The 25,088-nt window shown below is 38.1% G+C and overlaps 1 protein-coding gene across 8 annotated transcripts in view; it reads left to right on the top strand.

The window, feature by feature from the left end:
• The first annotated feature begins 9,603 nt into the window (after positions 1 to 9,603).
• REL (REL proto-oncogene, NF-kB subunit) overlaps positions 9,604 to 25,088 on the top strand; it is a 39,167-nt gene continuing 23,682 nt past the window's right edge. For 3 of the 8 annotated variants that reach the window (XM_073212795.1, XM_073212777.1, XM_073212780.1), the window contains exons 1-3: positions 10,036 to 10,872; positions 18,811 to 18,953; positions 20,886 to 21,034. In XM_073212795.1, the coding sequence (XP_073068896.1) occupies positions 10,779 to 10,872; positions 18,811 to 18,953; positions 20,886 to 21,034 (386 nt within the window). In that variant the 5' untranslated portion in view covers positions 10,036 to 10,778. Of the gene's footprint in view, positions 10,004 to 10,034; positions 10,873 to 16,878; positions 17,066 to 18,810; positions 18,954 to 20,885; positions 21,035 to 25,088 lie in introns of those variants that run through there. The other 5 variants (XM_017648515.3, XM_036996631.2, XM_017648510.3 and 2 more) reach the window with 5 other exon arrangements.

Genomic DNA, 25,088 nt, shown 5'->3' with positions numbered 1-25,088 from the left:
AAGAGTACTATGTTTACTATGATCTCCCCTATATCAGGTCCACCCTAACAACCACATTACGGTTACTGTCCATCGGCTTAGCAAAATGTTGTAGAATGCCTGCTTGTCCTCTCTGTGTTGTGCAGCCCACCCTCCCCTTCCTCCCTCCCCCCATGCATACTAATCTTAATACCCTCCTTCTTCTTCCCCCCCCTTATCCCTCCCTGCCCACCCATCCTCCCCAGTTCCTTTCCCTTTGGTACCTGTTAGTCCATTTTTGGGTTCTGTAATTCCGCTGCTGTTTTGTTCCATCAGTTTTCCTTTGTTCTTATACTCCTCAGATGAGTGAAATCATTTGGTATTTCTCTTTCTCCACTTGGCTTATTTCACTAAGTATAATACCCTCCAGCTCCATCCACGTTGCTGCAAATGGTTGGATTTTTCCACTTCTTATGGCTGAGTAGTATTCCATTGCGTATATGTACCACATCTTCTTTATCCATTCATCTACCGATGGACATTTAGGTTGCTTCCAATTCTTGGCTATTGTAAATAGTGCTGCGATAAACATAGGGGTGCATCTGTCTTTCTCAAACTTGATTGCTGCGTTCTTAGGGTAAATTCCTAGGACTGGAATTCCTGGGTCAACTGGTAGATCTGTTTTGAGCATTTTGATGAACCTCCAAACTGCTTTCCACAAATGGTTGAAATAATTTACATTCCCACCAGCAGTGTAGGAGGGTTCCACTTTCTCCACAGCCTCGCCAACATTTGTTGTTGTTTGTCTTTTGGATGGCAGCTATCCTTACTGGTGTGAGGTGATACCTCACTGTAGTTTTAATTTGCATTTCTCTGATAATTAGCGATGTGGAGCATCTTTTCATGTGTCTCTTGGCCATCTGTATTTCTTTTTTAGAGAACTGTCTGTTCAGTTCCTCTGCCCATTTTTTAATTGGGTTATTTGTTTTCTGTTAGTTGAGGCATGTGAGCTCTTTATATATTCTGGATGTCAAGCCTTTAACGGATCTGTCATTTTCAAATATATTCTCCCATACTGTAGGGTTCCTTTTTGTTCTATTGATGGTGTCTTTCACTGTACAGAAGCTTTCAGCTTAATGTAGTCCCACTTGCTCATTTTTGCTGTTGTTTTCCTTGCCTGGGGAGATATGTTCAAGAAGAGGTCACTCATGTTTATGTCTAAGAGGTTTTTGCCTATGTTTTTTTCCAAGAGTTTAATGGTTTCATGACTTACATTCAGGTCTTTGATCCATTTTGAGTTTACCTTTGTATATGGGGTTAGACAATGGTCCAGTTTCATTCTCCTACATGTAGCTGTCCAGTTTTGCCAGCACCATCTGTTGAAGAGACTGTCATTTTGCCATTGTATGTCCTTGGCTCCTTTATCAAATATTAATTGACCATATTTGTTTGGATTAATATCTGGAATCTCTAATCTGTTCCACTGGTCTGTAGCTCTGTTCTTGTGCCACTACCAAATTGTCTTGATTACTATGGCTTTGTACTAGAGCTTGAAGTTGGGGAGTGAGATCCCCCCCTACTTTATTCTTCTTTTTCAGGATTCCTTTGGCTATTCCGGGTCTTTGGTATTTCCATATGAATTTTTGAACTATTTGTTCCAATTCATTGAAGAATGTTGCTGGTAATTTGAGAGGGATTGCATCAAATCTGTATATTGCTTTGGGCAGGATGGCCATTTTGATGATATTAATTCTTCCTAGCCATGAGCAGGGGATGAGTTTCCATTTATTAGTGTCCCCTTTAATTTCTCTTAAGAGTGACTTGTAGTTTTCTGAGTATAAGTCTTTCACTTTTTTGGTTAGGTTTATTCCTAGGTATTTTATTCCTTTTGATGCAATTGTGAATGGAATTGTTTTCCTGATTTCTCTTTCTATTGATCCATTGTTAGTGTATAGGAAAGCTACAGATTTCTGTGTGTTAATTTTGTATCCTGCAACTTTGCTGTATTGCGATATCAGTTCTACTAGTTTTGGAGTGGAGTCTTTAGGGTTTTTTATGTACAATATCATATCATCTGCAAATAGTGACAGTTTAACTTATTCTTTACCAATCTGGATTCCTTGTATTTCTTTGTTTTTTCTGATTGCCGTGGCTAGGACCTCCAGTACTATGTTAAATAATAGTGGGGAGACTGGGCATCCCTGTCTGGTTCCCGATCTCAGAGGAAATGCTTTCAGCTTCTCGCTGTTCAGTATAATGCTGGCTGTGGGTTTTTCATATATGGCCTTTATTATGTTGAGGTACTTGCCCTCTATTCCCATTTTGCTGAGAGTTTTTATCATGAATGGATGTTGAATTTTGTCAAATGCTTTTTCAGCATCTATGGAGATGATCATGTGGTTTTTGTCTTTCTTTTTGTTGATGTGGTGGATGATGTTGATGGATTTTCGAATGTTGTACCATTCTTGCAACCCTGGGATGAATCCCACTTGATCATGATGTATGATCCTTTTGATACACTGTTGAATTCTGTTTGCTAATATTTTATTGAGTATTTTTGCATCTACATTCATCAGGGATATTGGTCTGTAATTTTGTTTTTTGGTGGGGTCTTTGCCTGGTTTTGGTATTAGGGTGATGTTAAATTCATAGAATGAGTTTGGGAGTACTCCCTCTTCTTCTATTTTTTGGAACACTTTAAGGAGAATGGGTATTATGTCTTCTTTGTGTGTCTGATAAAATTCCGAGGTAAATCCGTCCGGCCCCGGGGTTTTGTTCTTGGGTAGTTTTTTGATTACCATTTCAATTTCTTTGCTCGTAATTGGTTTGTTTAACTTTTGTGTTTCTTCCTTGGTCAGTCTTGGGAGGTTGTATTTTTCTAGGAAGTTGTCCATTTCTTCTAGGTTTTCCAGCTTGTTGGCATATAGGTTTTCATAGTAGTCTTTAATAAATCTTTGTATTTCTGTGGAGTCTGTCGTGATTTTTCCATTCTCATTTCTGATTATGTTGATTTGTGTTGATTCTCTTTTTCTCTTAATAAGTTGGGCTAGAGGCTTATCTATTTTGTTTATTTTCTCAAAGAACCAGCTCTTGGTTTCGTTGATTTTTGCTATTGTTTTATTCTTCTCAATTTTGTTTATTTCTTCTCTGATCTTTATTATGTCCCTCCTTCTGCTGCATTTAGGCCTCATTTGTTCTTCTTTTTCCAGTTTCGATAATTGTGATGTTAGACTATTCATTTGGGATTGTTCTTCCTTCTTCAGGTGTGCCTGGATCACTATATACTTTCCTCTTAAGACTGCTTTCGCTGCGTCCCACAGAAGTTGGGGCTTAGTGTTGTTGTTGTCATTTGTTTCTATATATTCTTTGATCTCTATTTTGATTTGTTCATTGATCCATTGATTATTTAGTAGTATGTTGTTAAGCCTCCATGTGTTTGTGAGCCTTTTTGTTTTCTTTGTAGAATTTATTTCTACTTTTATACCTTTGTGGTCTGAAAAATTGGTTGGTAGAATTTCAATATTTTGGAATTTACTAAGACTCTTTTTGTAGGCTAGTATGTGGTCTATTCTGGAGAATGTTCCATGTGCACTTTAGAAGAATGTATATCCTGTTGCTTCTGGATGTAGAGTTCTATAGATGTCTGTTAGGTCCATCTGTTCTAGTGTGTTGTTCAGTGCCTCTGTGTCCTTACTTATTTTCTGCCTGGTGGATCTATCCTTTGGAGTGAGTGGTGTGTTGAAGTCTCCTAGAATGAATGCATTGCAATCTATTTCCCTCTTTAGTTCTGTTAGTATTTGCTTCACATATGCTGGTGCTCCTGTATTGGGTGAATATATATTTAGAATGGTTACATCGTCTTGTTGGACTGAGCCCTTTATCATTATGTAGTGTCCTTCTTTATCTCTTGTTACTTTCTTTGTTTTGAAGTCTATTTTGTCTGATATTAGTACTGCAAACCCTGCTTTCTTCTCACTGTTGTTTGCCTGAAATGTTTTTCCATCCCTTGGCTTTTAGTCTGTGCTTGTCTTTGGGTTTAAGGTGAGTTTCTTGTAAGCAGCATATAGATGGGTCTTGCTTTTTTATCCATTCTATTACTCTGTGTCTTTTGATTGGTGCATTAAGTCCATTTACGTTTAGGGTGACTATTGATAGATATGTACTTATTGCCATTGCAGGCTTTAGATTCGTGGTTACCAAAGGTTTAAGGTTAGGTTCTTTAGTATCTTACTGCCTAACTTAGCTCGCTTATTGAGCTGTTATATACACTGTCTGGAGATTCTTTTCTTCTCTCCCTTCTTATTCCTCCTCGTCCATTCCTCATATCTTGTGTGTTTTGTTCTGTGTTCTTTTTAGGAGTGCTCCCATCTAGAGCAGTCCCTGTAGGATGCCCTGTAGAGGTGGTTTGTGGGAAGCAAAATCCCTCAGCTTTTGCTTATCTGGGAATTGTTTAATCCCGCCATCATATTTAAATGATAGTCGTGCTGGATACAGTATCCTTGGTTCAAGGCCCTTCTGTTTCATTGTATTAAGTATATCATGCCATTCTCTTCTGGCCTGTAGGGTTTCTGTTGTGAAGTCTGATGTTAGCCTGATGGGTTTTCCTTTATAGGTGACCTTTTTCTCTCTAGCTGCCTTTAAAACTCTTTCCTTGTCCTTGATCCTTGCCATTTTAATTATTATGTGTCTTGGTGTTGTCCTCCTTGGATCCTTTCTGTTGGGGGTTCTGTGTAATTCCGTGGTCTGTTCGATTATTTCCTCCCCTAGTTTGGGGAAGTTTTCAGCAATTATTTCTTCAAGGAGACTTTCTATCCCTTTTCCTTCTTTCTTCTTCTTCTCGTACCCCTATAGTATGAATATTATTCCTTTTGGATTGGTCACATAGTTCTCTTAGTGTTGTTTCATTCCTGGAGATCCTTTTATCTCTCTCTATGTCAGCTTCTATACGTTCCTGTTCTCTGGTTTCTATTCCTTCAATGGCCTCTTGCATCTTATCCATTGTGCTTATAAATCCTTCCAGGGATTGTTTCACTTCTGTGATCTCCTTCCTGACATCTGTGATCGCCCTCCAGACTTCATCCCATTGCTCTTGCATTTTTCTCTGCATCTCATCCCATTGCTCTTGCATTTTTCTCTGCATCTCTGTCAGCATGTTCATGATTTTTATTTTGAATTCTTTTTCAGGAGGACTGGTTAGGTCTGTCTCCTTCTCAGGTGTTGTCTCTGTGATCTTTGTCTGCCTGTAGTTTTACCTTTTCATGGTGATAGAGATAGTTTGCAGAGCTGGTACGAGTGACCGCTGGAGGAGCTTCCCTTCTTGTTGGTTTGTGTCCTTCCTCTCCTGGGAGAATAGCGACCTCTAGTGGCTTATGCTTGTCAGCTGTGTGCAGACGGGGCTTCTGCTACCTGACCATTTGCTATGGAGTTTATCTCCGCTGTTGCTGTGGGCATGGCCTGGGTGGGGCTGCTCCTCCAAAATGGTGGAGCCCCATTGGAGGGGGAGTGGCCAGGAGGCTATTTATCTCTGTAAGGGGCCTCTGTGCTCCCTGTTGCCCAGGGGGTTAGAGTGCCCAGAGATCCCCAGATTCCCTGCCTCTGGTCTAAGTGTCCTGTCCTGCCCCTTTAAGACTTCTAAAAAGCACTCTCCAAACCAAAACAACAACAGCAAGAATGAGAGAGGGAACAGAAAAAAAAAAAAAAAAAAAGGAAAAACACGCAATTTTTTTTTTTCCTCAGGTGGCGGTCCCAGGCACCCGCTCACTGGTCCTGCTGCCCTGCCTCCCTAGCACCGTGGTCCCTGTCCCTTCAAGGCTTCCAAAAAGCACTCGCCATAAAGAGAGGGAAAAAAAGGGGAAAAACTCGCAATTTCCTCCGTCCTCAGGCACCGGTCTCAGGCACCTGCCCACCGGTCCCGCAGGGAAAAACGCGCGATATTCTTTTTCCTCAGGTGCCGGTCCCAGGCACCTGCTCACCGGTCCTGCTGCTCTGCCTCCCTAGCACCAGGGTCCCTGTCCCTTTAAGGCTTCCAAAAAGCACTCGCCAAAAAGAGAAAAAAAAATGGGAAAAACGCGTGATTTCCTCCGTCCTCAGGTGCCGGTCTCATGCACCCGCCCTCCGGTCCCGCAGGGAAAAACACGGGATAGTCTTTGTCCTCATGCACCGGTCCCAGGCACCCGCTCACCAGTCCTGCCGCCCTGCCTCCCTAGCACCGGGGTCCCTGTCCCTTCAAGGCTTCCAAAAAGCACCCGCCTACCGGTCCCGCAGGGAAAAACGCGCGATATTCTTTGTCTTCAGGTGCCGGTCCCAGGCACCCTCTCACCGGTTCTGCTGCTCTGCCTCCCTAGCACCGGGGTCCCTGTCCCTTTAAGGCTTCCAAAAAGCACTCGCCAAAAAGAGAAAAAAAAAAGGGAAAATGCGCGCAATTTCCTCCGTCCTCAGGCGCCAGTCTCAGGCACCCGCCCACCGATCCCGTAGGGAAAGATACGCGGTAATCTTTGTCCTCAGGCGCTGGTCCCAGGCAACCCCTCACTGGTCCCGCCGCCCTGCCTCCCTAGCAATGGGGTCCCTGTCCCTTTAAGGCTTCCAAAAAGCACTCGCCAAAAAGAGAGAGAAAAAAAAGGGGGAAAAACGCATGATTTCCTCCGTCCTCAGGCACCGGTCTCAGGCACCCGCCCACTGGTTCCGCAGGGAAAAACGCACGATCTTTGTCCTCAGGCGCCGCTCCCAGGCACTGCTCACCGGTCCCGCCGCCCTGCCTCCCTAGCAACGGGGTCCCTGTCCCTTTAAGGCTTCCAAAAAAGCACTCGCCAAAAAAAAAAAAAAACGCTCCAGTTTCTTTCCACTCGCCGGGAGCCGGGGGGAGGGGCGCTCGGGTCCCGCCGGCCAGGGATTGTATCTTACCCCCTTCGCAAGGTGCTGGGTTCTTGCAGGTGTGGATGTGGTCTGGATGTTGTCCTGTGTCCTCTGGTCTCTATTTTAGAACTGTTTTGTTTGTTATATTTTCATAGCTCTATGTGTTTTTGGGAGGAGATTTCCACTGCTCTACTCACGCCGCCATCTTGGCTCCGCCTCCCTGAGTAACTTTTTAACCTATTGCCTTATTTTCTTTACAGTAATATAGAAACAAAATTATCTTAGTAATAGTATTTTAAATGATCTATTTGCTAACTCACTTGATGTCATTCATGTAGTACATAGGCACAAATGCAGAAGGTTTTGTCTTAGTGTATGTTCCACCATCTAAAAAGCACCTGACAGAGTAGGTGGTTTGATGAACTAAGTGAATAGTATCAACAACTGTTAAGTCCTTGAGGAAAAATACCATGTGTTATTCTCCATAATACCCCAAAATAGCTGCCTATTATCTTTATAGTAATAAACTTTCTCTCCCCAGCGTAAGTCCAGGAAAAAAATCATAATCACTATTTCTGTTCATGTTTTTAGGTCATCCATCACCTTATCTTGTAATCTTTCTGCTTTTCCAATTAAGTTTATCCTACACAACTGAAATTTTTTGCTTCTTCAGATGTGGACTGAGTTTTTGAAATAAGGGATCAGCTGGTCTAAAAAAGTAGTGAAAGGATTTTTAAAAACCTTTAAAAGAAGTGAGAAAATATATCAACAATACTTCAATTTAAAAGAGTGAGAAAATATAAATCCCTAGCTTAGTCATGTGACAAAAATAGCTCCAGAAATATAAACATGCCATCCTATTAGTGAGGTTTAAATAAGACTTTGCGGAGAAAAAAAAAAAGTTAATTAGTTCAAAATTCTCTAGTTTTACAAAATCTCTTAAGATACAGCTTGTGACTTCATAGACTGGAGTAGTTATAGTACTTATCTGTTGTCCTGCAACAGGGTTTGGCCCAGAACCCTTCAGTAAACAAACATTATTATTCCCTTAAGTTTAAGAAGCAACTAAAACCAATCAGTTTCTGGAGGTGAAATATAAACAAATACATGCAAAATATTTTCCATTCCCATTGTCCCATTTGTCTCTCACCCTCCTGATGGATTCTTAACCTTGGTGCAGTTTGCCTTTCAGGTCTGACATTTGGGGCTCTAAGGGTAAATACAAGCGTAAAAAAACTATTAAAAAATTTCCCTGGTGCCCAAAAGGACAGAGATCATTACCCCCTCCCATTTTGTTTAGCAATTCTTTCAGAAAAATTGAAATTGAAAATGATTTCTCTTATCTCTCTGGAATGTACATACAACTTGAAAAAAAACTAAATAATCTTCTTGCCAGTTTTGCACCTCCTTAAGGTTTTTCTTAGGACCCTTGAAGCAATCTCTTTGAAATGTGTACATCAAGAAGGATGGTGCCCCATCTCCCGGTTTCTGTGGGAGTTTAAATTCCAGCTTTTGGCTTCAAGATGTAACTTTCTATTACTTTTCCTTTGGATAAAGACAACAGGTATGTTAATGGATTGTATCTGCCTAGCTATATAAACAAATGAGCTTTCTTTTTGTCTTTTCCATCTCCATAGTGCATCACAGTATGGTTTAATAGTTAATAATTGTTTAATTCGTTTCTACTTTTCTACATTTTGTGGAGAGGATATTTTGGGGTTGGTAGGATATTTTACTTTTCATTATTTTCCCACCTGGGTCTTCCAGTTTCTGCACTTGTGCGGCAGGGTGACATTCCCCATTCCCCATCTATACTTATTTTAGGCAGTAAGGGGTATTGGAAAGAGTATGGAACTTTGGAGTCAGACAATCCTGGGTTTAAACTGCTTTTTTTTTTACCAACGTTCTTAGATATAGACTTAACTTCTCTTAAGTATTAAATTTCTCTAAATCCCGATTACTTCATCTATAAAATGAGGGTAATAATACCTTATAAATGCGGTAAATAAACTGACACATAGGAGGTTCTTAGCATATGAAGAAAACAAGGTCAGAAAACTAGATACTTTTAACACATAACGTTCGTTCCATTCTCCCTTTACTCTTGGGTATCTGTCAAATCCCAAAATCAATCTTGAGCACACTGCGTTATGAGACAACTAGCTTATGATGCAGAGTGTAAGGCTTTTAAAAGTTTGAGTGGTAAAGTACGTAAAGCTTACCAAGGCCTCGAAATTTAGATATAAAGAGAAAAATCAGATTGCGGGGGTCCCCGTATGCAAATACATGAATTACAAATGAATCCGACCAGCCGCTCCCTCACTTCCCCGCCAGGGCGCACCCGGGACGCTTGCGCTGCGCGCGGGGGCGAAGATTTGCATGTGCGAAATCGGGAAGACCGGGAACCACCCACCGAAAACCCCGGGTTGCCATCCCCCGAGCCCGGGAGGGTCGGCCCCACTTCGCCGCCGGGTCCGCCCCTAGTGCTCCCGGGCAGCCGGCCCTCTCGACGTCACCGCACCCTCCCACCTGCTACTGAACTTTAAACCACGCGCCTAAGAACAACCTGGAGGAGGGGGATTTCTCCGGAGCCCGCTCTTTCGCGCCGTCACCGCCTCCTTCCCCCCGCTCCCAGCGTTCCCTGCGCTCCTGAAGATCCAGCGCTCGCGCTCCCCGGCCCTGGTCCCAAACCGAGGCCGCCGGGGCATTGGGGCGGGTGAGCGTTGGGGGCGGGGCATCGGGGGGCGGGGCATGGACGGGGCGGAGCGCGGACCGAGTGCGGATTTGCGCGCGCCGGCCTCGAAGATGCCCCGCCTCCCGCCCCCGGAGGAAGCAGCGGCGAGGGCCCTACGTCAGCCGCGGGAAATCCCCCTCTCGCCTGGCTGCGAGCCCCTTGGACCTGCCGGTGCTCGGCTCTCGCCGCGCTCCACCCCCTGCCACCAGCTCCTGCACCCTGGACGGGCGACGCCGGGTGACCCGGAACGCGAGAATTAAGGGGGTGGGAAGGTGTGAGCCACAAACCCAGAGGAGGGCGGGAAGGAGGAGGAGGCCGCGGGGCTGGCCAGGGGACCTGGGGGTCCCGCCGGCAGAGGTCCGTGAGCCGCCCTACTGACTGGCGGGCTGACTGAGTGCGGTGGCCTCCGGTCCGGACGCTTGGAACGCGGCGGCGTGGTGAGCGGAGCCATGGCCTCCGGTGAGTGTTCCCAGCGCGGGCTGCCGCGGGCCGAGGCCGGGCGCGAACCGGGGCAGGAGCTCGTCCGTAGAGGGCTTGCTGTTTAGTCTTCCGGGGGCTCAGCTTTGGTTGTGGCGCACTCTGTCTTTAAAATCGCCTCATCTGGCAGACTGTCAGCCTTTTAAAAAGTTGCTTGGTTCAGTGATTGCGTGCGAAATCAAAGTCAGGCTCTGTAATTTGATGCCATTATATCCGCGACCTTAGAAATTCCCAGCGACTTGATTTTACCATTATGTAAGTAACAAGAATCTAAATGGAGGACGAAGAGTTCTCGTATTTAAACGTTAATTTACATTGAAAATGGTAGTTTTATGTTTTCGAACAGAAATGAAGATCTTTCAGACCCCAGGAGAGCTCTATCTTTTTTAGTTTAATTTCACCAAGTGCCAAGAGGTGATCGCTGTTTTGCTGACTTGTACAAAATGTGGTGCAGCTTTCAAAGTCACCAGTGGTATTTTAACAGGTCATGAGTGGAAATGTTGCTTCAAAGTTGGATAGTCTTCATTGTGAAGTGCGTACTTGCGAGTTTACGGATTAGAAGTTTAGTTTTATTTTGTTGAAAAGAAGGGGAAAAGAGGATTTTTAGAATGCCTGCGCTTTGAAATGTGGGTGGGAGTGAAAACAACTTCCTATCACGTAGGTAAATATTTATTTGCAGTTAATAAATGCGTTGATCTCTTGCTTTAGGGGAAAACGGGTTTGCCACGCAGCACAGCTTAGAGCGCAAGGGGGAACTATGACTCCTGTACTGCCGTGGTTTAGGTCTACCTGTAAGGCGAGTAAATCAAGTACACTGCGTTCCAGGTGGACCTTCACAGTATTCTGGCCAGGTTTGTGGGGGCGCTTTCCCGGTAGGGGAAGCAGCGTGAAAGGGAGGGAGGCCTCCAAGTCCACGTTAACGCTGTCCTCTAGAGGCTGAAGAAGGGGGCTTGTTGATTGTTGACCCGTATCCTCCCAACTCCCTGGTTCAGTGACCCTCAGAAAGCTGATGTCTAGCAGAGAAGCGGAAGTAGAAAGCGTGAAGGACTTCTAAAGAGGTTTGAGCAGAACAATGTCATAGCTACTGCTGCTGTAGGCTGAAAAGGAAATCGAGGTGGTTCACATGACATTTGATTTCAGTTTGTCTGTGGTTTTCATGTGAGAATGAATACAAATGTCGTTTAAATATTTCAACTTTCTCTTTACCTACTGCAGTGACCCCATACTTTCAGATTATTTGGTAAATTCGTAAATTAAAAGCACGTTTAAATTAAAAGTGCCAAGAGGACTTAAAATACTTGGTTAGTTGGATATCAGAAAGAGAATTTATATGAAAGTAGTAAAGGACGGCGAGCATTGTAAGTAAAATGGTCAGCCTGCTGTCAGTGTAATCAAACGTAACATATGGCATGAATGTAATACTTCTAATTCTTTCAACAGAGAGAAAAGCATTAACCATTTTTAGAGAGTATTTTAAGATCCACATCATTTTTAAATGTTATTTAGTTTAAACCTGTTTAAATAATAGTGTTTTGTGCTTTTGTGAGGGCTGATTCCCTAAATTGAAGGAGGGAAAATTTAAAGGAATGGAAAGCTGTTAGGATTTTGAGGGGTTATTTTTTTTTTTTGCCTTTTTTGGAGTTGCATTCAATTGGGACAATTAAAATACAACAATTTAAATTGTAATTCAGTTGTTTGAAAACTGCTAAGCAAATAATTTTTAAATGAGTCTGGTGTACTTTCCTTAATCACTTGTGAAGACCTTAGAGGAAAATATTCACTGAATTACAAATTTCCATCCTGTTTTGAAACATTAATTTAACAGAGAATAACAAAAAAATTTGCTTAGTTTATCATTATCTAGTTTAGACTCTGTAGTAAAGTAGTATTAAAACCTCAAAAACTATTTTTGATACCACATATTTAAGACTGTTTCTTCATTTCTCACCGGATGTCATATGTAAATAGGTATGTGCAGCTGCATATGTTATCTGTTTAGAAGTAGCAGATCATAATCTCATAAGCAAAATTAAGTAAGTATACCATGAGTAACTGGGACTTTGATAAGGTAAATTATCAGATTAATTATTTAGGATTTCACAGCTCAGGTTCTGTTAAGCTGTCTTCATTACTTTTTTAAAAATTATTGTACCTTGATTCTAGTCTTTTGGCACGATTCATTAGAATAGGCATTGTCAAGAAAAATGTTCCCAGTCCCAGTTAGAGTTTGCACAGTTAGGCAGTCACTATTAATTACTCTTGTATATTTATGATTCTATTCTGTTTAATATAAAATTAGCTATTTTATGTTTGAATTTAAAGCTTCTCGTTGTTCCAGTAGAAAGTGCAAATGATCTTGTGTGCACAAAGATTTATTGGTAAATAGTATTTTCTTTAGTAAAATAAGTTTTAAAAGTTAGGTATTGTTATTCTCAGTTTTCTTTAATATAATTCCGCTGTGTCACATAATAGGAAGTAATGAAGAAATTGTTTTTGTAAACCGAACTACTTACCAACTCTTTGTAGTGTGAACTATTTCCCTTGAATAAGCAGGAAACATCACTGTTTCATGTGACTTAATCTTTAGTGATAGAGCTGTAAGCTGTTAGTGGTAGCTAAAGCAAATGACTTATGCAACATATGAAAATGTAGAGAACAGTGGTATAAAGGATTAAGGTGATGTGTGATAGATGTAAATGCAGTGAGGGAAATGATTAGAAAGAAATCATGACAAATCACAATTGGAAATGTCTAGGGTGTGTAGTATCTTTCTCAAATACAGTCTAAGGGACTCAGAATTGCCTTCTGTTCTGTCTTTCATCTGTGTTTTCTGTAAACGATTATGTTTGTAGGCACACGACCCAAATAATGTATGGGGCACGACCCAAATAATGTATGGGGTATACTCATACTAAAAAAATTATTTAAGTCATATTTGAATGGACATCCTATAATTTTTATTTTTAAATCTGGAAGTCTTATCAAGACAGATGAGTTAGCTCTGCCATCGATTTTTAATTTAGTTAAATATCTGAATAATCTAAGACAGATTTTAAATATATCCCTGCCTTTTCACCCTGGAAGGTTTTTTTTCCCAAGACTTATTCCCCCCCATATTCACCATGGCAGTGGAATCTGTAGCGGTAGAGTCTCTTCCCAAAACGTTTTACATCTTTTATTGACCTTGTGGTACATAAATCAGTCTAATACTTATCTGAAAATTACTTTACTTGGATTCTTAAGACGCAGTTGAGAACCTGATTATGTTTGAATCAGCCTGGGCTTTAGCCCATGATAGACCTGAGTTGGTTTTTATTCCAGTTCTGCCACTCTGATATAAAAATGGGAATAACTACTGCAAAGTCTTGTTGTGAGTAACAAATGAGATAATGCATACCTGTAAATGGAGCTGTTTTGGGAGTCAGACGTCTAGGAAACAGGAGCTACTAAAAGGACACTTGGCACTTACTATTATGTATACTGATGATTCTAGAACTGTATGAAACTGTAACACCTATAATAATAAACTAGATCAGATGCTAGATAGAAAATATATTTTCAAGAATGTATGATAATGCCCATTTACTTTTGAACAATTTGAAATGGTTTTATGTATATTTAAACTAGGGGAGTGGAATTTGAGTGATGTTTGGAGGCAGTGTATCTTTTCTCCTTTGTCCATTTAAATGATCTTAAGCATTCTGAAAAAAAAAAAGTAAATAAAAAATTACTTAGTAGATAAATGGGTGTCCTTGCTAACTTGATATAACTTATCCTTTGTTTGATTTCTTTTGCACCTTCTGTGTCCTCATGGGAATAGGCTTGTTTTCTTTGCCCCATTGTTAATTATGTTAAAAAATATAGTTTTATCTATGTAAGAAATGGTAACTCTAAATTTTTATTGTAATTGGGGAAAAAAAATGAAAGAACTCATCTGTGTCATAAGGCGAAGTTCATCACTGTGATTCAGTTGGGTTCCTAGTTCTGAGGAAGAAGAGTAGATCTTTTTCTCCAAAATGAATGGTGGTAATATTTGGAAAAGTATATATTATTAGCTCCATTTGCTCCTTTGAGTCTCTGGCAATCTTGTTACCCAGTACATATGTGAGGGAGATGCAGTATCTAGTCAGTTATTCTCAACTGTGGTGTTAATACAGTGACATGTCACATCCATTTGTGTGCTGTATTGTAAGAAATGTTACTGATAATAGTTAAAATAATAATTTTGCAAATGATTTAGTTTTTAAGTAAGTTAGTGGGGGGATTGAAGGCTTTCCCTGTAAAAATGCATTTTTCCCTTGCTTGCGTTTGGATAAGCTTTTTAAAATGGGAGAGAAAGAGAAGTTAGTAGTAGTCATAATTCCACTGCCTAGGTTGTCCCTCACCCAGCCCATGCCTCCATACATGTACTTGAATTTTTGGATTGCTTCTCTAGGTATGTGCATTGTTTCCACTTATTTATGTTTTAGGGCAGTGGTTCTTAATCAGGAGTTACTAGAATTAGAATTGCTTGGAAGGGTTTTTCAGAAACATGTCTGGGCTCTAGGCAGATTTCTATTTCCAGCCAGCAGATCTCAGGTGGGACAGGCCATGTATGCTTTTTGGAAAACCTGCTCAAGTTATTCTGATATACACCCCTGATAGGAAATCTGTTCCAGGAATTTCATTGGATCTAAATAATTATCTTCTTAAACTGAGTTTCATTAATTTTAGATTATTTGCTATATCAATTATTGTGACTCTTCCCCCAGCTGCCTTTTATAGGCTTGTTCTTTGAATTGGACTCCCTGGGATCCCAGCTATCTTATTTGCTAAAGTCATACTTGTTTTTCTCACAACTTTATATAATTTTGAACTTCAGTTTTATCATCTGTAGAATGAGACAATAATTACGGTTTTGTTTTTATAAAGATTAACGTTAAGAGGATCAAATGAGAAAGATACATAAAAGTGCTTTAAAACAGTCTTGCAATAACATTTTTAATTGTACAATTAATGCAGTTCCCAGGGCTAGGTAAAAGGTTTTAATAATAATGTGTCTATTTTCTAACAATTGATCAGTTTTTAACTTTATTTCAGTGTAATTTCTTTTTTATTTTGACAACTCAAATAGCACTCTTTTTTTGCCTAAGTGCAAATAAAAACATAAATAAAGAGTCAATCCCAGCTTTGCAGAGTATTGTTTAAAGAAAAATACAGTAATCTACTTAATTGCAACCAGTTTTGAAGATATTTCAATGCTTTTCAAAACTATAGTGATTTTAGATCATCTTAGTTAGGAGTACTCATTTTCTTTACAATTTCCTGATTTATATTTTACCTTCTTCTTCTCCATAGATAACTACATTTTCAGCACTTTTTATCTTCAGGAAGAATGGCACTTCTGAGGAAGAAAGTATATTGTTCTGATGCATGATACAAATGATTTATAGCTGGCAAGTTTTTAAAAATCATAAATATAGATAAATTAGAATATGAATGGATATGAAAAGTATGAAGATGTAGTGATTCTAGTACCTACGAAAGTACTATTTTTTTCCCATAGTAATTGAACCTAATAAGGAAAAGCTGATAAATTATTCATATAGCTGTTCAATATTTGCATAACTAATACAAACAAAAATATCTTTAGATATTCAGTCATTCATTCCACGGATATTTCTGAATATCTGTGTGCAGGGCACTGATGAGTAAGTAACAATTCCTGCCTTGAAGTAGCTTGGAGAAATACAAGTAGTTTTTTTTTCAAAAAGAAGTAAAACAGCAAGTCTCCCCTAATTATAGTTATTTGGAATAATTGCCATAAACAAAATACTCTGGCAGTTTAGAGGAGGGGAAATTATTTCCAGCTGGGGGAATATAGAATTACTACAATAAATTCCTTCACTAGGTTGCTAGTGAGACTTTTTACCAATAAAGAGCTTTTACAATAGGAAGAATAGATCTCAAAGGTTCTTTAAGTACTTGATGTTATATAATAACTAATATTTGTCATTTTTATAATTAAAAAAAATTTTTTAATGTTTTAATCTTTCAACAATGGCTTTTCTGTTTTCTTGTCTGTAGACTTTTCATAGACACACCTCCTAGTTTAAAGAAGTATTGTGTAACCAACGAAAATTTGAATCCTCACTGTGATGAGCCTAGCACTTTTATTCACACTCCTCCCCCAAAAGTTAGCCACTTACCATTAATGATGTCATTCTACATCAGCTTCCCACTAAGACACCTTTAAATAAGTAGTGGGCAGGGATTTATTTGACCTTTAGTTCAACCACATATATGATTTAAGATACCACTTTAAAAATGCCATTGAGTGTTATGAACCTTTGAGAGGAAAAATGTACTTTCTTTTAAACACTCCTGAAGGGTATATAAGGATGTGAAATATTTGAAACTCAAATGTGAATTTGAATTATTTGAAATGTATCAAGGATATAGAAGAATGTGAAATTGAAATGCTCATCTGCATGCGCTATGTTTTTCAGTAAAATTGAAATAAGCATAATGAACTTTATTACGTTGAAGTCATTTTTCCCTGGCTCTTTGTCTTTTGAATAAACAAATAGGTAGCAAATTAAAACAAGGTAGTAAATTAAAGCATAGGAGTCTGAACCAATCACAATAAAATTAAAAGTAACAGTAATACTTTACTCAGTAACCCACAGTAGAAACTATGGAACTATCAATGATTCTTTACTTTCTCTTACCTTAAGGTTCAGTCTCCAAAAACTGTCAATTTTATCTCTTCTATAATCCATCATTCCTGTTATCACTACCATATTTCAGACATACCCTCAACATGGCTATGTTATTGTAACAGCCTCTAAACTGATAACCTTGCTTTCTCTTTGCAGTCTGTCTACTGCCACCAGAATTCTTACTCTAAAATGTCAATCTGATGATGTGATTCACCTGCATAAAACCATTCATTGATTCTCTGTCACTCATAGAATGGAATCCAAATCCCCAAATATACTCTGGCTTTTGATTCTCTTTCTAAGGATGGTGGAAGTGTACTCCACTTCAACTGGGACTATATTGGTAATTCTTTAACTTCTCTTTTGTTTGCTACCACACCTTTGGACACACTGTTCCCTTTCCCTAGACTGCCCACCCTCTCTCCTTTCTCCCTATTTTTGCTTTTGCTTCATCAACTCTTTTTAAATGTAGGGACATTGCTGACTCTCACTTTTATCCTTTCAGGTAGAATTTGTTAGCTTCAACAAAATTTTGTTTTATCCCTTCTGTAGTCTAGTAATTTGTGTTTTTTGTCTCACTCTTCCATTAGATCCTTGAAAGTAGTAATTGTTACACCATCATGGTATCACTATAAATCAGAAAGCATCTGAAATAATAATAGACACCATTTGTCGAGTATTTGTTATATGTGTGACACTTGGTAAGAACCTAAAACACATTATCTCTAATCCTCACAACAACCCTATGGTATAGTATTATTCCCATTTTATAGAGTAAAAGACTTAAGAGATTTTTTAACATTTCCAGGGTCTTCACTGTTAAGCTGTGACTGGGTAGGACTCAAAAGGCCCCTTCCTTATACTGCACTAAGACCCACTGTGTTTCCCTTTTTGGAGATTTGCTTGCATTCTAACAAAGGATAAGTCTTTAGTCAAAGAAATGGATATCTAACTGTGAGAATTTAGAAATCACTAAACTGATTGAGGGAGATTTTTTCTTTTAATGAAAGGCACCCTTATACCCCTGAAAAAAGATACATTGCTAAATACCTTACTTGAAGGTGCTCTTGAGTGTCTTCATTGACCTTTCATTTCCACAATTTGGAAAATAGGAAGGGGTAAAGGTGTATATGTTTTAGAGAGCTTTATTGACATAATGAATATATAATAAATTGTACAAGGTATGCAGTTTGATAAACTTTCGACGTAAATATACAACCCTGAAGTTCATCACAATCTAGATAATATATCCTTTATCCCCCAAAGGTTCCCCCATCCACTCCACACACCTGTCCTTAAGCAACCAGTGATCTGCTTTTTTTTAAATTACAGATTTTTATATAAAAAAGAATCATACAGTATATGTTCTTATGGTCTGACTTTCACTCAGCATTTATTTTGATTCATCCATATTGTTGTGTGTATCAGTAGTTCATTCCACTGGTGTATATTTTCAATTACATTTGTTCTAAAAAGCAATTATTTTCTCATCCTCCATTGGGTTTTATGTTTTAGAAAGGTTTAAATGGGACTGATTGAAAATTTTATTGAGCCTGAAGTCTCATCTGGAACTTGTTTTAATATACTATGTATAAATCCTTTAAGATTCCAATGGAGCTATAAAAAAGTTTACATACCTTAAAGCAAGGATTTGAAAGTATTTTCATTTTCAATTAGCAGTCTTTAGTCCACTATTAAGAATCTAATGTAAATATCAAGCATTTAAACTTACTTTTGGAGTATAGTATTGTACTGCTGAAGACTATCATCTTGACTCTTCTGGGGGAGTTTTGGGGGAAACCCTTCAGCTTTGTCTCACGTGAGAAGTTGGTATCTCTGAAGTGGTTATCTAAGAACTTCACACTGGCAAATATGATTTGAATGACTTATAACAACCTTGTAAAGGAGCTCAATTTGAATGGGAAAAAAGGCGTCTTTACCACCCAATCTTGGATAATTACATTTCAACCTTGTTATTTAATACTGGGAGGGGAAATTTTTTAGCCTGCTGTTTTGAAAAAAACAAAATAGTTAAAATTCATTATTATTGCCATCTAATCTCACTAAGCTCCTTTTAAAAATTTTCAGGTGGGTATAACCCATACATAGAGATAGCGGAACAACCCAGGCAGAGGGGGATGCGTTTTAGATACAAATGCGAAGGGCGATCAGCAGGGAGCATTCCGGGGGAGCACAGCACAGACAACAACCGAACATACCCTTCTATCCAGGTAATGGACTAGTTCCCGTGCGTGTCTTGCCGTTAATTGCTTCATATTTTAGCAACAGCAATTACATGAAAGCCCAGTTTCTTCAGTCAACCCCATGGTCTTTTCATCATCTCTTTTTTCCTCCCTTTGTTTCTTTTTAAGTTATCCATACTAGATAGATGTCTTGGAACATTTCTTAAAAATAGAATGGATTCTTCATCCCTGTAGATAGTTAATCTAAGTAGAGTGATTTATAGTTCTTAGTGTTCATTGGCAGCTTTTGGATGATGTTCCCTCCAGTGGAACACATAGCTAATGAGGAAAAAGCACTGTCACTCCAGAGGTGAGCAAAATTTTTCTGTAAATTAAAAATATGGGTTTGAGAACTCAGAAGTTTTTGTCCTGCAATCAGATTTTTGGCTAATGTAGCAGCTATGGAAAAGGAGAACATTTTTGTCTTCTTTTTCTTTACTTTTATTGTTAAAAGTAAATACTTTTATTATTTACTGATACTCTGGATTGCATTGAATGATTTGAATATTTTTCACTTTTTAAATATAGTTTTTTCATATTAACATAAATTTTGAAAATAGTTTTTGATTCACAATGACTTTGGTAATGTATTTATAAAATATACCATATTTGTACTTTATATAATTCATCTGATTTTAATGAATTTTTTTCCTTTAAATGCCAATTAAAAACCTTGATGGCTGGGTGAATTTTGAAAAGTACTATATAATCTCTCATCAACAGATCTTAAGTCACTGTTAAAACTAGATTACTTACAAAGTCTATCCTATTGAACTTAAAAGGAATGCTAAATTATAGAATAAACTGCTGGCAAAACTGTGTATTAAATTTCAAATCCCTAATTTTTATCACACTTTTCTGCAATAATGTGGATTTGAGATCTAAGTCCTTTGATTTAAATGTTAAAATGAAAGAGATGCTAAGGTAAATAAGAAAATGCTATTCTTCTAATCCTTTAAGAGCTGTTTTTAATGCTTCTCCATAACTCAGTTTATTCTATACATACTCTAAAATACTTCTAAGATCTGCATCCTTTCCATTCCAATAGGCCCTAAGCACTTCACAGCTTGGGTTCTGTATTAGCCTGTCTTGAGGTTTTAAGTTACTTTTTCTTTCATTTAGAAAGGCAGTAACTACTTCATGGTTACTGTTAAAACTAAGTTTAAATTCAGAATTATGGATTTTAGCACCCTCTTACTGTTAAGCCATCCATTCTTAACTACCTTGCTCCCTTGTCATATGCTAATTTTTATATTCCTTGCTTTTTGCTTAACTTCCAGTTTTCTAATTTTTAAAATGCACTAGCTTCCAAATTAAATACTAATTAGCTATTCCCCACACTCAGAGTGTTCCCCTTTCTTTCCTTGCTTAACTTCCCTCTACATTCGCAGTGTTCTAGATGTACTTAATTTGTGAACCTTGATTTTATTGCCTATTGTACAGTGAACACTTGGGATATGCTTAGTGATTAACATATTTTTGTGAAATGAAAGTCACATATTAAGAAAACTGATCATTGGTGTGCTATTGTTTCCACTGTGGCTTAAATGTTCACTTTAAAGGGATGTTTATGGTATTGCAGTAAATAAAAGAGCACAGCCTTTGGTGACTCTACACCTAAGTAGTTCCTTGTGCTCTATGATAATATTTTGGTATAACTTTACTTGTTTCAAAGAAAAATAAGTGGAACCAGATGACATAACTAATTGAAATTAGGGCAAAAAATAATATGCTAAGGAATAAAGAGGTAAATCCTTTCTTATGGATATTTCTCTGAAAAATTTCATCCAAACTGCTGTTGCCAGTCAGTTGGACTTTATCCAGTGCCAACTATATTACCTAAATTGAACTCTCATTTAATAGATCAGTTCTTAATGAGATGTATTTATGGACCATATATTTAATTTCCCTTTTTTTCAGATTAAGAACTATTATGGAAAAGGAAAAGTGAGAATTACATTAGTAACGAAGAATGACCCATATAAACCTCATCCTCATGATTTAGTAGGAAAAGACTGCAGAGATGGCTACTACGAGGCAGAATTTGGACAAGAACGCAGACCTTTGTTGTAAGTACACAGCACAGGAATCTTTAGGAATAAGCGTAGGATGCTGTTTCCTATCCTTATACATCTCTTTTAGCAGAATAAAATTATTCCTCATTCTACTTCCATTTACTATAGTATACATTTAAGTTTTCTTAGCATTTGCATTAGAACTACTGCTTTATTTAGTAGGCACAGCCCATGATGGTAACTAAAATACTGGTTTATTGTTACTAAAAGTAAACATAAACTTATGCTTTGATTTTTTTCTTAGTTTGAACAATTTATGAAAGGTTTTCTTTAATTTTTACTGTATCTTTTCATTAATATTAACTTATAAATTGCCAGATATGAAAAAATCAGTTAGAAAACTGAAATTATTATTTAGAAAGGTCAGGTTATAAAATTAACATACAATATAATTCTAAGATTAAAAATATGTAACACTTTTGATGGTGAAGCTGCCAAAAGATGGGTCCATTCTTCATGTTGGTGAGAGTGTTAATAAAATCTTTCTTGTAGGCACAGTAACTATATAGCAAAAGCCTAAAAAAATATGAGTATCTCTTGAACAAGCATTTCTGCTTCTAGGAATTTATAATCAGTAAACAGTTAATTAAGCATGGTCAGACACTTAGCTATAACGATGTTCATTGCAGTTCTTTTAGTAATGACAAAGAGTTAGAAGCCATCCAAATAATAAACAAAGGAGGATTAAACTGGTATGTCCATGCAATGTACTCCTATGTAGCCTTAAAAATAACCCTGCACAGTATAGCACAGAGAAGACAGGTAGTGACTTTATAGCATCTTACTACACTGATGGACAGTGACTGCAATAGGGTATGTGGGGGGGACTTGATAATATGGGTGAATGTAGTAACCGCAATATTGCTCATGTGAAACCTTCATAAGATTGTATATCAATAATACCTTAAAAAAATAGCTTTCCAAATATGTCTTAGTATAGAAAGATATTCACAATATATTAGATAAATAAAATAGGTTTAAAACAGAATATGTGATCTTTTTTTCTTTGAAATAAGTATGTACATATACATGATAGTGTATACAGTAAAATAAATAGTAGTTGTTTCTAGGTAGGTAATTTGTGGGGTTTTGATTTCTTTTAATTTGTGTTTATTTTATAGTTCAGTTTTTGTAATGAACATGTATTGCCTGTGGGAAAAAAGGAAACTAATTACATCAGGGAAAAAATTAGTCACCTCCTTATATATTAATAGTAACCATTTAGAAAATATGCTTTAAAATAGTCCTCTTAAAATAACAACAGAAATATAAAATAGCTAGTTACACACTTGGCAAGAAATATTTCCTATTTATATTATTTGACCTCCCAAAAGCATTTTACACTGTAGACCACTCCTTTCTTAAAACATTCTTTTTCCTTGATTTCTGTGAGAACAAATTCTCCTGTTTTACTTCCTCCTTTTCTGGCTGTTCCTTCTTGATCCTAATTATAGGCAGTTAAATTTTTGTACCAGAAATGCTCTTCCTGGCTGTTCTCCCTTTCCTTCTAATGCAGGCTCTCATTAAGAAATCACACATTGTATTATTTAGTTAGCATGCTTATTTAGTATCCTTTCATTTAGAACAGCTTCCCAGACTTTTTTCTGTCATGACACTGACATTTTTGAAGAGTGTAGGCTATTTGTTTTGCTAGTTGAATGTGGATAAGTTATGATTACATTCATGTTACCATGAATACCACGAATAATACTTTCTTTCTTGTACCAGCCCTGAAATCATCAGTTTTTCTAAGAGGTCCTGGTTCTTTTCAGTGGAGAATGGTATTTAGTCTGATTGCCTTTTTGACATACTCTCTTACGTACCTTGAAAAGCACCTCAAATAGAATGTACCCAAAGTTGTGATCTTACCATGATCATTTCTCTTTCCTCTCAAAGTTGATCTTTCAATATGCCTTACTCAGTGGTTGCTAAAAGCCCCAAACATAGGGGTGATCCTTGATACCCCTCATGTAGGTGCACATATCTAATCCATTAACAGGTACCTCTCAAACAGTTCTTGAATCTGTCCACTTGTCTCAGTGACCTCCATCGCCACTGCACTTCTGTTGTAGTGTAAAGTGAGCTGCCAGGATAGTCTCATGACTGGTCTTCCATCAGTTCTTTTTATACATCTCCCCTCTCCCCCATCTATCCTCCACTTGAGCCAAAGTGATCTTTTAAAAATTTTTTTATTTATTTACTCAGTAATGTTTTCAAATAAAAATCTGATTGTCACACCTCTGCTTACAACATTATGCTGACTTTATGTGGCTCCTGGAATAGGGAGAGCATTCCTTGATGTGGCCTGTAAGACCACATAGCCCCCTCACGTTTCTAGCCTTCTAATGTGCTCCCCTTGAACTCTGTGTTCTAGTCACAAAGGCCTTCCTTTAGTTTCCTGTGCATAGTGCTCTTGTGTAGGGACCTTTGCATGTTCTGTGCCTTTGCTTAAAGTCTTTTTATTCTCTTCTTCTAGTTCATTTCTGTTCATATTTAGAATCACTTTCTTCAAGAAGCCTGTCTATCCTTTGTGAATTGGTCAACTCTCCCATCCTATGTTCCTGTGATGTCATGTATATCTCCTGTATAAAATTATCTGTGGTTTCAGTTTAGCATTTTGTGTATGTGTGTTATTAATACCTATCTGCTTCACTGGACTAGAGGTCAGCAAACCTTTTCTGTAAAGAGCTAGATAGTAAATATCTTAGGCTTTCCAGGCTACATGGTCTCTATTGCAAACTGCTCAACTCTGCTGTTGTAGCAGAAAAGCACCCATAGACAATATGTAAATAAATCAGTTTCTCTGTGTTCCAATAAAACTTTATTTACAAAAAGAGGCAGTGGGCCAGATTTGGTCCATGAGCTGTATATATAGTTTGCCAATCCCCGCTCTAGACTGTTAAGCTCTGTGAGGGGAAAGATTGTATATTCCCTTTACTTCCCAGAGTTTTTGGTACATAGTAGGAACCCCAAAACTTGTTGAATGACTATGAATGAATGAATAATTAATTCAAATAATGTCTGTGATCCATGGTCTCATGTCAGAATTTCAAAATCCCCACTACTTTTAATGGTCTGTGAATGGCAGTCAAATGTTATTTAGATGAAACAAAATCAAGTAGTGTATATGTACACTAAAATGGAGAATTCTATAAAATCTTTTGTCAAAGAAAAAGTGAGAATTCAGCTAAGAATCTCTCCAAGAAGAGGGATACTTTTGAGGAAGACTTTAGTTTCAGAGTTTCAAGAAAGGATTAGGAATTCAAGATTTATTTTTTAGTTATTGGAGGCAGTGGAATGAAATATCAAAGATATTTTAGGTGCTAACAGAATCACCAATGGGCTCAATGTGAAGAGCATGAACAAAAGACAGCACAAGCATGGAAAGGGACACACAAGGCAGGCAGCCTCCTGTTGCCAAGTGCCATGTAAAGTTTGAACAAGTAGTAATGTTATTATAACCAAGTTTTGCTTCCTTATTCACACCCACCCAACTTTAATGATGTCATGGTTTTTCCATGTGGGAACAAGTATGACTGGTGGTGGTGGGGGAGTTCCCCCCACCATCATCTGTACTACACATATGCAAATTAGTAATATTTGTAGTATTGAGAAGTTTTCCATAAATGACATTTTGAAACTTTTAAAAAATATTTTTAATTAAAACATTTCAGTGCTTATTAAGAATGATTATTATAACTTCATATAATTCAGCATAAAACATTCCACTGCTACTAGCAGTGAAGTCAGAGCTCAGAACCAAACTGTCTGTGGAGTGGAGTACATCAGGTAAAAGGGTTGGCAGGCACTGTAGCTAACTGGAGAGCTCTGCATAAAGGGGGCCATAGATGCTTGGCTCAGTCACATGTTACTGTGCCAATCTACTGTTGCCAGATCTTTAAAATGTTCCAGAGAAGCCAGAAATCCAGATGTTTATAACCAATTACCTGAGTTTTAAATGTTGGTAGTCTATGTACATTTAAAAAAGAAGAAGTTCCAGGAACATATTTGGGCTCAGCAAAATACACCTCTGGACCTCTTTTTATAA

This window comes from Manis javanica, chromosome 1 (assembly GCF_040802235.1).
Source record: "Manis javanica isolate MJ-LG chromosome 1, MJ_LKY, whole genome shotgun sequence".
In the NCBI taxonomy this organism is placed as follows: Eukaryota; Metazoa; Chordata; class Mammalia; order Pholidota; family Manidae; genus Manis; species Manis javanica.
The sequence above is the reverse complement of the archived record's forward strand: the minus strand, read 5'-3'. Positions and strand labels throughout refer to the sequence as shown.